The sequence below is a fragment of the Larimichthys crocea genome, chromosome VI (assembly GCF_000972845.2).
Source record: "Larimichthys crocea isolate SSNF chromosome VI, L_crocea_2.0, whole genome shotgun sequence".
NCBI classification, from domain to species: domain Eukaryota; kingdom Metazoa; phylum Chordata; class Actinopteri; family Sciaenidae; genus Larimichthys; species Larimichthys crocea.
The window spans coordinates 23313443-23325572 of NC_040016.1; the positions used below are offsets into that span (position 1 = coordinate 23313443).

General features: G+C 43.6%; 2 protein-coding genes across 2 annotated transcripts in view; both read right to left on the reverse strand.

Annotated features, from left to right (window-relative positions):
* asap2b (ArfGAP with SH3 domain, ankyrin repeat and PH domain 2b) overlaps positions 1-2109 on the reverse strand; it is a 23279-nt gene extending 21170 nt beyond the window's left edge. The window contains exon 1 of the mRNA XM_027279460.1: positions 1704-2109. Coding sequence (XP_027135261.1) covers positions 1704-1829 — 126 coding nt within the window. The 5' untranslated portion in view covers positions 1830-2109. The remainder of the gene's footprint in view (positions 1-1703) is intronic.
* A 2223-nt stretch (positions 2110-4332) lies between these two features.
* LOC109137141 (NLR family CARD domain-containing protein 3) lies at positions 4333-10744 on the reverse strand. Its single transcript, XM_027279292.1, has 8 exons — positions 10642-10744; positions 10347-10529; positions 8239-8325; positions 6280-8142; positions 5999-6172; positions 5657-5830; positions 5513-5559; positions 4333-5347 (listed from the first exon to the last, which is right to left on the reverse strand). The coding sequence occupies exons 1-8, from the start codon at positions 10728-10730 to the stop codon at positions 4794-4796; spliced, it is 3171 nt and encodes a 1056-aa protein (XP_027135093.1). The 5' UTR covers positions 10731-10744; the 3' UTR covers positions 4333-4793.
* Between the last annotated feature and the right edge of the window lie 1386 nt (positions 10745-12130).

Genomic DNA, 12130 nt, shown 5'->3' on the forward strand with positions numbered 1-12130 from the left:
TTTTCTGCCTCATGTAAGACAACATATATCTGACATATGTCAGTAAATCAATATTTTATTTGGGCTCTGTGTTCTGTTTTTATTCCTTAAAGGGTCTAAATGATAATAATAACAATAATAATAATAATAATAACAATAATAATAACAATAATAACAATAATAACAATAATAATAATAATAACAACAATAATAATAATAATAATAATAATAACAATAATAATAATAATAACAATAATAATAATGATGATGTTACTGATGAGTGTCTCTGAGCAGCTTCAAATGTTTGACTTCAGACGGACGTGTGAGGACAAGATGAGCTTTAAAGACGAGAAGACATGAAGAGGACGAGAGACGAGTTAGAGGACGAACAGGTGGAGCAGACAGATGGAGGACCCTCTAAAGGGGGCGGGGTCAGGTGAGTCTGGGCTTGCTGGGACTCGACCAGACAGGTGAGGCTCCGTCATGGCCCCGGGTCTGCTGGGTGGGACATCCCAGCATGCAACAGGAGGAGGACAACACAACACGCCGTCGCGAGTTTGAACAAATATTCCAAAGTGACTTCAGACGTTCTCCGAGTGTTAACGACAGAAGATAAATATAAAGACGTCGTTTACACCTGAAGCACCCTACAATGATCCTGCTCCAGGATTTCCAGGAGTCCCTCAAGGATACCTGGAAAAAGAAAAAACGTCTTTGACAGCTAGAAATCACCTTGAAACAGCTGTCAGGACTCACTGAACACCCCTCACGGCACCTAAACCAACTCAGGTCCTCAAAGTGACCACTAACTGTAGCTGCTGTTAGCTCAGTTCGTCAGCTTGGCGGTGAGCTCAGAGCGACGGGTACCCGTCGCTCTGAGCTCACTGCCAAGCTGACGGACTGAGTGTTTGTACCAACAGGCGTTATGGACGACCAGGAAGAAGAAGAGGAGGTAACCAGGCTCAGCAGCTTCTATGGACATGATGGCAGAGGAGCAGAGAGTGAAGAGGACGCTGACGGAGGAAGCTAAGAAGAGAAAAGGAGAGAGTGAGCGAGCAAGAAGCCGCCGGACAAGAGTAAATGTGGGACTGACTTTTAGTGGTCAGGAGTAACGTAATCAGAACAAGTACTCGAGTACAGCTGTAGTCATGGTTACCACAGAGGGGGATTCTGTTACTGACTGCAGCTCTCTGACCTTTGACCTGTTTCACTGCCGGTTCCTCATCTTGGGTTGCCGTGCACGCTCACGCTCACAGTTGCCGTGCACGCTCACGGTTGCTGTGCACGCTCACGGTTGCCGTGCACGCTCACGGTTGCCGTTGCCGTGCACACTCACGGTTGCCGTGCACGCTCACGGTTGCCGTGCACACTCACGGTTGCCGTGCACGCTCACGGTTGCAAAACAGAAGAAGCAGCTCTGAACTCTTACAACACGCTGAGTGAGCGGTGTCGACATGAGGAAGTGTCGCTCTGTTCCTCTTTTCACTGAAAAACTGAATCTTTGCTTTCACTGACTGGAAATGTGAAGAACGCCTCAGAGTCCACACAGAACCACAGAACCACCTGAGCCCACCTGAGCCCACCTGAGCCCACCTGAAACCAGCTCACCTGTCACAATAAGATGCCAACAAACAGCATTTGATCCAGCTGTTGATATTTGTGCTGCATGTTAATCAGTAGGGGGCAGTGTGTGTGTGTGTGTGTGTGTGTGTGTGTGTGTGTACCTCCTCCAGGGCTGCCACCGTGTTCCTGCAGTGGGTCATGCGCGTGGTGAAGCTGGAGGTGGTCGGGGCTTTGTAGTCCTCATTGGTCTCTGAGATGAACTCAGTCACGCTGATCACTTCCGGCATGCTGAGCGCACGAAGTGTCCTGTTGCGTCAGAAGGTGAATAAATGTCGCAGAGCGCGAGCCTCAGGTGAAGCAGCCACACCTGGGCTGACTCAGAGGAGCGCGCGGAGTCACAGACAGCCTCCAAAGATCGGGTCCGGGGTCCGGGACTCGCTGCTCCTCATAGTCTCAGACCAGCTCTGATGAACTCACGTCAGTTTGTGTCTCAGTCCATCAGCTGACCCCGCCACACCGACACGTTCCTCCGAGCTGCGCGGCTGACTCCACCTGAGGAAGCCGACCGAGGGGCGGGGCCAGGCGGGGCGGGGCGGGGCCAGGCAGGGGCGGAGCGCAGGGAGGGCTCGCACACAGGAAATGACAGCCTTTCAAAATTAAACACCGTCATATATATGTATAGTGCTACTTGTACTCAGACGAACAGGAAGTACTCATGGGCTTGATGTTAAAAGTAAAATACTACAAAATAAAAGTCCTGCATTGTATCTCAGCAACAAAGTGTACTATTATTAGGGGCCTTTAATTTCAGAATAAGACAGATTTGGAATATAATATTCATAACTATGTTTTCATGCATCTATAATCACCTGAAAATAAGAATATTTGTATTTTTGTTTGTACAGAAGCCCAGAACAGACGAACTAAAGACTGCAGACTCAGTCTTTGTGTTGTTTCACCTTCAGAGAGGAAGGAGAACTGGGAGCACGCGACCTGCGTGAAAAGTGAAAGTACTCCATGAGGAGTGTTAGAAATACAGTGGTCCCTCGTTTATCGCGGGGGATACGTTCTAAAAATAACCCGCAATAAACGAAATCTGCAAAGTGAGTTTTACAGTTATTATACATTAAGGCCGTAAAACCCCTAACCACACACTTTTATACCTTTTTACACGCATATGTACAGTACTCCCTTAAACAGGACGCAGAACACAATGCGCGTTCATACTGTACAGTATGCTGTAAAAAAAGCATGCAAAATTACACTAAAAAAAAATCCGCGAAACAGTGAGTCCGCGAAAAGTGAACCGCGATATAGCGAGGGACGACTGTATCACATATCGTGCTCTTATTCTGAATATCAGCATGCAGAGAGTCGCAGCGTGCCGATATTCAGAATAACAGAACGACCTCAGCATGAACAACATGAGAGGTGAACCAGTGAAATAACAGAAGCTCAGTTTATCTTCAGTTATTCTGACGTTGAACTCACAGTCAGTCTGTGGTCATGTGACGTCCTTTACCTGTTGTTACGGACACGTAATTGTTCAGGTGTCATGTTTCTTAAAGGGACAGCGCAGGGAGCCTTAGTTCACTTCAAACTGATGATATGTTCGTTTTGGAACATTCTGTCAACGTTACAATAACACTAGGTAACTGTTAAGTATGATAAGGTTGTCTGAATGTTAGTTTTTGGTTTGATTAATGTTTGATCAGGTGTATTATCAGCTGATCGTATTCATGAATGATCCAACAAAGTTTTTTGTTACAGTCTAAGATGACGATAAACATTAATGTAACGTTAATATTTGAACAACTGTAACGTGATATGTGTATTCTGTTATTTTCTATATCAGCACTCATGAAACGACTCTTGTCCAATCAGATTCCTCCGTCTGACGGGTTGTATATATTATTTTATACTCCATTGTGATTGGTCAGTTATGCCATGCCATGTGCACTCTCATAATCACATACAGGATGCAACAAAATCAATAATATGACACAAAATATTGATTTATTATTATTTCACAACAATGAACTGAACGTTATCATGTACATATTACTGAGTCAACATTATGTGTTAGCTGTACTTTAATGTTTCTGAGGTTTAGCTTCTTAAAGCTGCTCCATACACTGCTTCATCATCTTTTTATGGCAAATCTTATAAATACACACTACATATATATGCAGTAGTATCCACGCACAATCCATCTGCCAATCTAGAACCTTATACCTGCACATAGTGAGCACTATAACTGAACTATAAGCTCACATAGGTGGACTGCTTATGTAGCACCTTTCTTGATTTGTGACCACTCAGACACCTTTTACACGACATACCTCATTCACACATTCACACGCTGATGGTTCAGCCTTCAGGAGCAGTTTGGGTTAAAGTAATTTGATCATCAATGAGTGTATATCCAGGAGAATGTTTAATGATAATAAAATGTTGAACTGTTGATCAAACTAGTCAGTTGCAAATCGATAAAAAATGATAAATGATATTTTACTGCTAGACTCAGGTTTAGGACGTCATCGTATGAAAGAGCCTTGATCCATAAAAGAAGCTTCATGACCAACAACAACTGAACAAAGAGCCTTTTATTGTCTTTATACCAGATACAACCAACTCAGGTGTGCTACAACACAGGTTCTAAAATAATAATTTATATATACAATAATATATTTTTAATCAGTACAAAGTCATTTTGCTCTAGAATAAATGTAATTTTTGCACTCGAACCTCAAGATTAAAAATATTGCACATGGGGAGTCATTCAATGCCTAGTGGAGTTGCATATCATCCAAACAAAGGAACTGTTCTGGGTTAAGGTGGTCCAGCTCCTTTAAAATGCCCGGGTGCCACAATGGGATACAGTGTGTGGCGTACTGAAGCTTGGTGGCACTTGGTGGGCTAGAACCCATCAGGGCATGAATCTCTTCCATTAATGAAGGTCTTTCATGGTCACATCAGATTCATTCAATCATCATAGAGTCATGGAATAATCCACACCCCTACACTTTCTCAGCAAGGCGAAACATATGACAACTTAAAGATTTTTAAAGTTGGTTTGAAGGAGATCGCTCTGGTTTATTCGAAGCTCCGCTCAATCACATCGGACATCGTAACAGGTGAGTAACTAAGTTTTACAATGACGCAATTCAAAGTGATACGGTAGATTTGTTAGTGATACAGACAATGAATGATGATTTCACTGATTTTTAGTCAGTGTCGTGAGGAGACTCTTACAGAGAACACAGAGACACTGAAGAACCAGGAACGTCCTCAGACTTGGATCCGATCCCAAACCCAGGATAAAGAGGTTCAGTGAATGTGGTGTTGAAGGTGTGGAGGTGGATCAGGGTGTCAGAGCAGACTCTGTAGAAGGACAGAGAGCCAGCAGGACAGTCCACATACACTGCTACTCTGTCAGAGACCGAGGACGACAGAGGGAGTGGGAGGAAGGTTTGATCGTTGTTGTGCCAGACAAAGTAACCATACTCAGAGCAGCTCAGTCTCCAGGACTGATGGTTCCTTCCAAACACACACTCTTCATTGTCTCCTTTCCTTCTGATTCCTCTGTAAGTCACTGCTATATAAACTTCTCCTCTCCACTCCACCTCCCAGTAACAGCGACCGGTCAGACCATCTCCACACAGCAGCTGACAGTAGCAGTCAAATCTGTGTGGATGATCAGGATACGACTGATCCTCCTCCACACATGTCACCTTCCTGTTGTTGTCTTCCAGTTTGAGGTATGTGCTCACTGTGTTTGTGTCCAGTGTGAGCTGACAGAAATCTGATGGAGAGAAAAAGACACAACACAGCAGCAGTTTATCATCAGACACATCTGAAGGGTTTATGCTTTGTGTGTTTGCTGCTGTTGTTCATTTCTATAAAGTTTAATGATGACACATTCTGTCAGGCATGTTTTCATCATTAGTCAAAGTGAATCCACACTTACACTTCTTCAGACCAGGTTTCAGTCTCTGTTCTCCACCATGGTCCACCCTGGAGGAAGAAACAGTCAGAACAGCTGGCTCTATTGAATTATGACAACAGGAACATTATGAGAAACAGTGTGTGAGCTCTTGTTGTCTGTCCATACCTGAGAGTGTCCAGTCTCCAGTGTGGATCCTCCAGTCCAGCAGACAGCAGCTTCACTCCTGAGTCTCCTGGATGATTGTAGCTCAGGTCCAGCTCTCTCAGATGGGAGGGGTTGGAGCTCAGAGCTGAGGCCAGAGAAGAGCAGCCTTCCTCTGTGATCAGACAGCCTGACAGCCTGGAGGCAGGACAACATAAACTCTACAGAATCTTAATTTTGATCATTTATATCAACTAATTAAGATTATTCAGAGTGATCCATTTGCACCTTTATCATTCGTTCTTTTGATGTTTCAGAAACAGTAGTATCAGTGCAAGGAACATTAAAACAATGATAATCACTGACCTGAGACTTTCCAGTGTACAGTGTGGACTCTCCAGTCCAGCACAGAGCTTCTTCACTCCTGAATCCTGCAGATCATTGTTGCTGAGGTCCAGATCTTTCAGACTAGAGGACTGGGAACTGAGGACTGAGGACAGAGCTTCACAGCTTCTCTCTGAGAGGTTACAGTCACTCAACCTGAAGAAGAATTAGTAATTAACACAAACAGAATGACTTGGTTTTTATATCTATAACATATAAACATGTTTGAATTCATAAATGTATCTAATGATCCATCCACCTACAGAGCTTTGTTGGAGGCTTTGATCACTGGCAGCAGCCTCAGAAGAGCCTCCTCTGAAGCAGAGAATTTCTTCAGGTCAAACACGTCCAGATCTTCTTCTGATGTCAGTAAGATGAAGACCAGAGCTGACCACTGAGCAGGAGAGAGTTCCTCTGTGGAGAGACTTCCTGAACTCAGGTGCCATTGCATCAGATTCACTAGAGAACGATCATTCAGTTCATTCAGACAGTGGAACAGGTTGATGCTTCTCTCTGGAGACAGGTTCTCCTTGGTCTTCTTCTTGATGTACTCATTGGTCTGTGAGCAACTTCCTGCCTGTGTCAGCAGACCTCGTAGGAGAGTCTGATTGGTCTGCAGTGAAAGTCCCAGGAGGAAGCGGAGGAACAAGTCCAGATGTCCATTTGGACTCTGTAAGGCCTTGTCCACAGCACTCTGGTGCAGATGTATTAGTTGAGAGTTATCTCTAACAACTTCAGGCAACCATGCTTCTTCCAGCAGGTTGACTCCAGAGTTGATGAAGGTCAGATGGACATGAAGAGCAGCCAGAAACTCCTGAACACTCAGATGGACGAAGCAGAACACCTGGTCCTGGTACAGTCCTCTCTCCTCTTTAAAGATCTGTGTGAACACTCCTGAGTACACTGAGGCTGCTCTGATATCGATGCCACACTCTGTCAGGTCTGATTCATAGAAGATCAGGTTTCCTTTCTGCAGCTGCTCAAAAGCCAGTTTTCCCAGAGACTCAATCATCTTCCTGCTCTCTGGACTCCAGTGTGGATCTGTCTCAGCTCCTCCATCATACTTGATGTTCTTCACTTTGCACTGAACCACCAGGAAGTGGATGTACATCTCAGTCAGGGTCTTGGGCAGCTCTCCTCCCTCTCTGGTCTTCAACAGATCCTCCAGAACTGTAGCAGAGATCCAGCAGAAGACTGGGATGTGGCACATGATGTGGAGGCTTCGTGATGTCTTGATGTGGGAGATGATTCTGCTGGCCTGCTCCTCATCTCTGAATCTCTTCTTGAAGTACTCGTCCTTCTGAGGGTCAGTGAACCCTCTGACCTCTGTCACCATGTCAACACAGTCAGGAGGGATCTGATTGGCTGCTGCAGGTCTTGTGGTTATCCAGAGGCGAGCAGAGGGAAGCAGTTTCCCCCTGATGAGGTTTGTCAGCAGCACATCCACTGAGGTGGACTCTGTAACATCAGTCAGGATCTCAGTGTTGTGGAAGTCCAGAGGAAGTCGACACTCATCCAGACCGTCAAAGATGAACACAACCTGGAAGTCTTGAAACCTGCAGATTCCTGCTTCTTTGGTTTCAGTGAAGAAGTGATGAACAAGTTCCACCAAGCTGAACTGTTTCTCTTTCAGCACATTCAGCTCTCTGAAAGTGAATGGAAACATGAACTGTATGTCCTGGTTGGCTTTGTCTCCAGCCCAGTCCAGAGTGAACTTCTGTGTTACGACTGTTTTCCCAATGCCAGCCACTCCCTTTGTCATCACTGTTCTGATTGGTTCATCTCTTCCAGGTGAGGCTTTAAAGATGTCTTCACAGCTGATTGTTGTTTCTGGTCTGTCTGGTTTCCTGGATGCTGTTTCAATCTGTCTGACCTCATGTTCATCATTGACCTCTGCAGTCCCTCCCTCTGTGATGTAGAGCTCTATGTAGATCTGGTTCAGAAGGGTTGGGTTTCCTGTTTTAGCAATCCCCTCAAACACACACTGGAACTTCTTCTGCAGGTTAGATTTAAGTTTTTGTTGGCACACTGGAGCACTGGGTCCTCGATGAACAGATGTATCTGTCTTTCTGTGACATCTATTTAGATTATCAGTAGTCGTGACATTTGAGCTCTCCTGGTTAAATCTGTGAGAAAATGTACATAAGTATTTAAGTGCAGTATTTAAGTGCCCATTCACAAGACATTTGTGCAACAAGAAACCATTCATATAGATGTATTACCTTTCATCAGCTGAGTGGTGTCCATCTTGGTCACTCTTCGTGGACACACAGCTGGATTCAGGAGAATCTGGTCTCTGCTGATGGATCCTGATAGAAATACAAAACTGATTATTGATGAAATGCTGAGAGTGTCAATAAAGGTCCAGTCTGCAACATTTAGAAGGATTGATGGGCAGAAATGGGATATAATCTTCATTACTTAGCATATATAGTACATAGTTCCAAATCTCTTCTGATGTGCATCATTCAGTTGTGTACTGCAAGGACTGATTAGCTAGTACTCGTTGCCTCAGCGCCGGTCCTGGCCACATTTGCGCCCTGGGCGAACCCCCCCCCCCCCCGAGGCGGAACATTCTTCTGCTTCGCCCTAACGTCCGCCCGTGCGCCCCTGGATGCGTGCGCCCCCATCGGTCTGTCCGACGCCCCCCTCTGCCTTGTCAACACCCCGCTCCCGGGGCGCCCGCTCCGCTAACTTAATGAGCGGTACCGAAATTTGCCGAGGTTTTTTGCTTTTTCGGGCGTTCGTGCGCCCCCCACGGAGAATGCGCCCTGGGCGGCCGCCCACATTGCCCATAGCTAGGACCGGCCCTGCGTTGCCTTCATTATTTAAGTTTAGCTGAGCTGGGAAGTCCTATACCAGCGGTGTCCGAACTTCTTTTAAAGAGGGCCAGATTTGACAATGTGAAGATGTTCAGGGGCCAATGCTAACATTTAAAAATGAAAAAATAAACAATGAGAGTTACAAACAAATGCAGGTTCTGTTATGTAACAAAATCTAAACCAATGAGATGTGAACAAATCTAAACCAATCAGATGTGAAAAATCTAAACCAATCAGACGTGAACAAATCTAAACCAATCAGACGTGAACAAATTTAAACCAATCAGATGTGAAAAATCTAAACCAATCAGACGTGAACAAATCTAAACCAATCAGACGTGAACAAATCTAAACCAATCAGATGTGAACAGATCTAACAGCAGTTCTTGTTTCTGTCCAATCTGGAGTCAGATCACAGAATAAACTGTATGAACACGTTAAACTGGATGAAGCTGATACAAACCTGAATGTTTATTTTAAACATGATTATTATGAGTGATAAAGTCTGTGAACGTTTCAGTTCAACACGTGTCTCTGCTCTGTAACAAACATCTGCAGATATATAATAACATATACAGACATGTGTATATATATGTTATACAGATATATAATAACATATACATACACGTGTATATATATTATACAGATATATAACAGCAGCAGTTATGATACAGTCAGACAGTATCTGACGATCCAGCAGGTTATAAATATAAAAATGAAGCTGTGGGCCGTGATTGGCCCCTGGGCCGGACTTTGGACATCCCTGTCCTACACTCTCACCATGTGAGTTGCGTACAGTCCTGCAAATTACTCAAGGACTCGCCTCCCACTCGTGACAAATAAGATGACAATGTTTACAACCTCGATGAAAACTGTCACCATGGGAGTGAACTGCAATGACACTCAGTCAGGTAAACTCCTGTTCTCTCTAAGGCTGATGTCAGAAAATAACATGAACATGAATTTGACGTACTGCTTGCTGTACATCTCTCTCTAGTCTTCATAAGATTTCTTGATGATGTCTCAGTGTTCCCAGATCTCATTTATTAACTAATGAATTGATTCAGTATCAATGACCACAATTTTAGTATTCCAGATAGAAATGTGATGGCCAAAAGTAGAAGAAGAATGATCAGTGAGAATGATGAGAACAAACCACATGATAGAATCAGATCAGGACATTCAAACTGAAAGGAGGAAACTCGAATGTTGAAATGTGGAAAAAGACTTTTGAATTTGTTCCCAGATTTGATTTTGTGTCCTGAGATTTGTGTATCTGATTAAAAACTGTAGGAAGTTGCTCATTCATCTCTCCAGCTTCAATGTTCTTATTCTCAAACCAGCTGTTTGTGCTTTGAACTGTGCTTCTGATATCTGTACGAAGATCTGCAAATGTGACACCAAGTCGGAAAAAGTAGGAACAGGAACAGGAAGTGACCACGACAAAGACATCACGCCTCATCTCAGGAGAGACGACAGTAACACACACAAACATTTCACATTCTGACCTTTGACCAGCAGACTGATGGCCGAGTTTGAAGTTCACAGGTCGAAACATAGACCGCTCACTCTTCATGGACACACAGCTGGGTTCAGGTCCAGGTTCAGGTCCAGGTTCAGGTCCAGGTTCAGGTCCAGGTCCAGGTCCAGGTCCAGGTCCAGCAGATTCTGGTCTCAGAGTGTGTTGTGGGCTTCAACAGAACACACACAGAGCTTTGAGTGTGAATAATGATGGTGGAGTGATGTGAGTGCTGAGCTGTGACATGGAGAAGAGTCGTGGACAGTTCGAGATCCTCATCTCACCTCTGAGCTTTGGTCTGGCTGTCATGTTCCCCACACAGAGAGCTTTTAGAGGGAGGGACTCCCTCCTCTCTGTCCTCACTCTGATTCATAGCAGAGCTCACACCTTCACACAAACACAACAACAAGCTCATTCATTACAACAAGCTTCACATCACAGGACACATTACTTCTCAATAACACCACACAAATATTCAGAGCTGACAGAAACGTTGTGGATTTGATTGTTTCGCACACAAATCAACAAATACTTCATTCATCACAAGTCAAAAATCCCAAAATTCATTTGTTAGAATCCTCAAATTTTGTGTAATTTTTCAAAATAAGTCAGATAAATAAGAAAAATCACTTTGAACTTCTGTAGTTCTGAATGTCTTCTTAAAAACAAGCAACATAACGCTCAGTCACTGAGGCGATTGTAAAAGTTTATTTGATTGTAAATGTGTTGTAATGTGACATTTAAACCAGTTTATGGAGTCAAATCAGTTTGGTACTTTGATTTCTAACATTTGAACACACTCTGGAGATGAACACTGAGGAAACTTTATGCACCAGGATGTAAATGTTTAAACGTCTTTATCTGATCTGCAGGTTGTAAAAGTTTACAACACCTGTACTCAAAAACACATGAGAGGTCAGAGGACAGACTCTGCTCTGTGACTGGTGGTTGAATTTGCTGCTTTGGCCTAATCCTGCAGATCTGAGTCACGTCGTGTTTACAGTCAGTCAGGAGACTGGTTTTAAATGAGAGGACGGGCAGTGATGGTGTTTGATGAAGAAAGCTGCAACTGTATACATCACCTGACACAGATCAGCCAGTTGTTGGAACCAGTAAAGTCATTTGCATATTTAAAGAACAGTATGTATCATTTAAATTCAATTCTCTGTATGTCCTGTACTTATAGCAGCATTGACAATAAAGTTGACTTGACTTGACTTGAAATATTTACAATAGAATACAATATAATACAACATGGAGCGTTCTTACACTGACTAACACAGTTTACAGTTAAACTGCCGTCCATTGTGGAAACCACTGTATGTAGTATTACATTATGTTTAATTAAAACAATTGAATTTGATCATAAACTTGCATGTTTAAACAAACAAAGTCTGGGTGTGTGTGGAAATGTATCAGATCTACCTTTATATATTTAAATGACGGCAACAGAAAACCTCAAAGACAATTCACATTTCAACTCCCCTGTTGGCTCAGGAGGTCCAGAACAGACTATTAAACCATTCGGACCCTGGACCAGCTTCCAAAGTCTGGATAAAATACTGAACCAGCTGCTCGTGACAAAGACATAACACTGAAGCCTCTGACAGCTGATTACTGATTGACTAATAAGTAATACAGGCTGTCTAACCAGTTCTGACATGCTCTGAATATTTTGTTGCTGCTGCTGTTTAAGCTTGTGGCAGCGCTGACGATCATAGTAACAACATGCAAATCATCAAATCCGTCCTTTAACTCATGAAGAAACATTTG

Excerpts from the sequence above, each read along its gene's own strand:
- LOC109137141 (XM_027279292.1), bottom strand. The coding sequence starts at position 10,730 with ATGAATCAGAGTGAGGACAGAGAGGAGGGAGTCCCTCCCTCTAAAAGC. Across the intron at positions 6,173-6,279 it reads AAAGCCTCCAACAAAGCTCT|GTTGAGTGACTGTAACCTCT; the intron begins GTAGGTGGATGG and ends ATTCTTCTTCAG. Across the intron at positions 5,560-5,656 it reads TGGAGACTGGACACTCTCAG|GGTGGACCATGGTGGAGAAC; the intron begins GTATGGACAGAC and ends TTCTTCCTCCAG.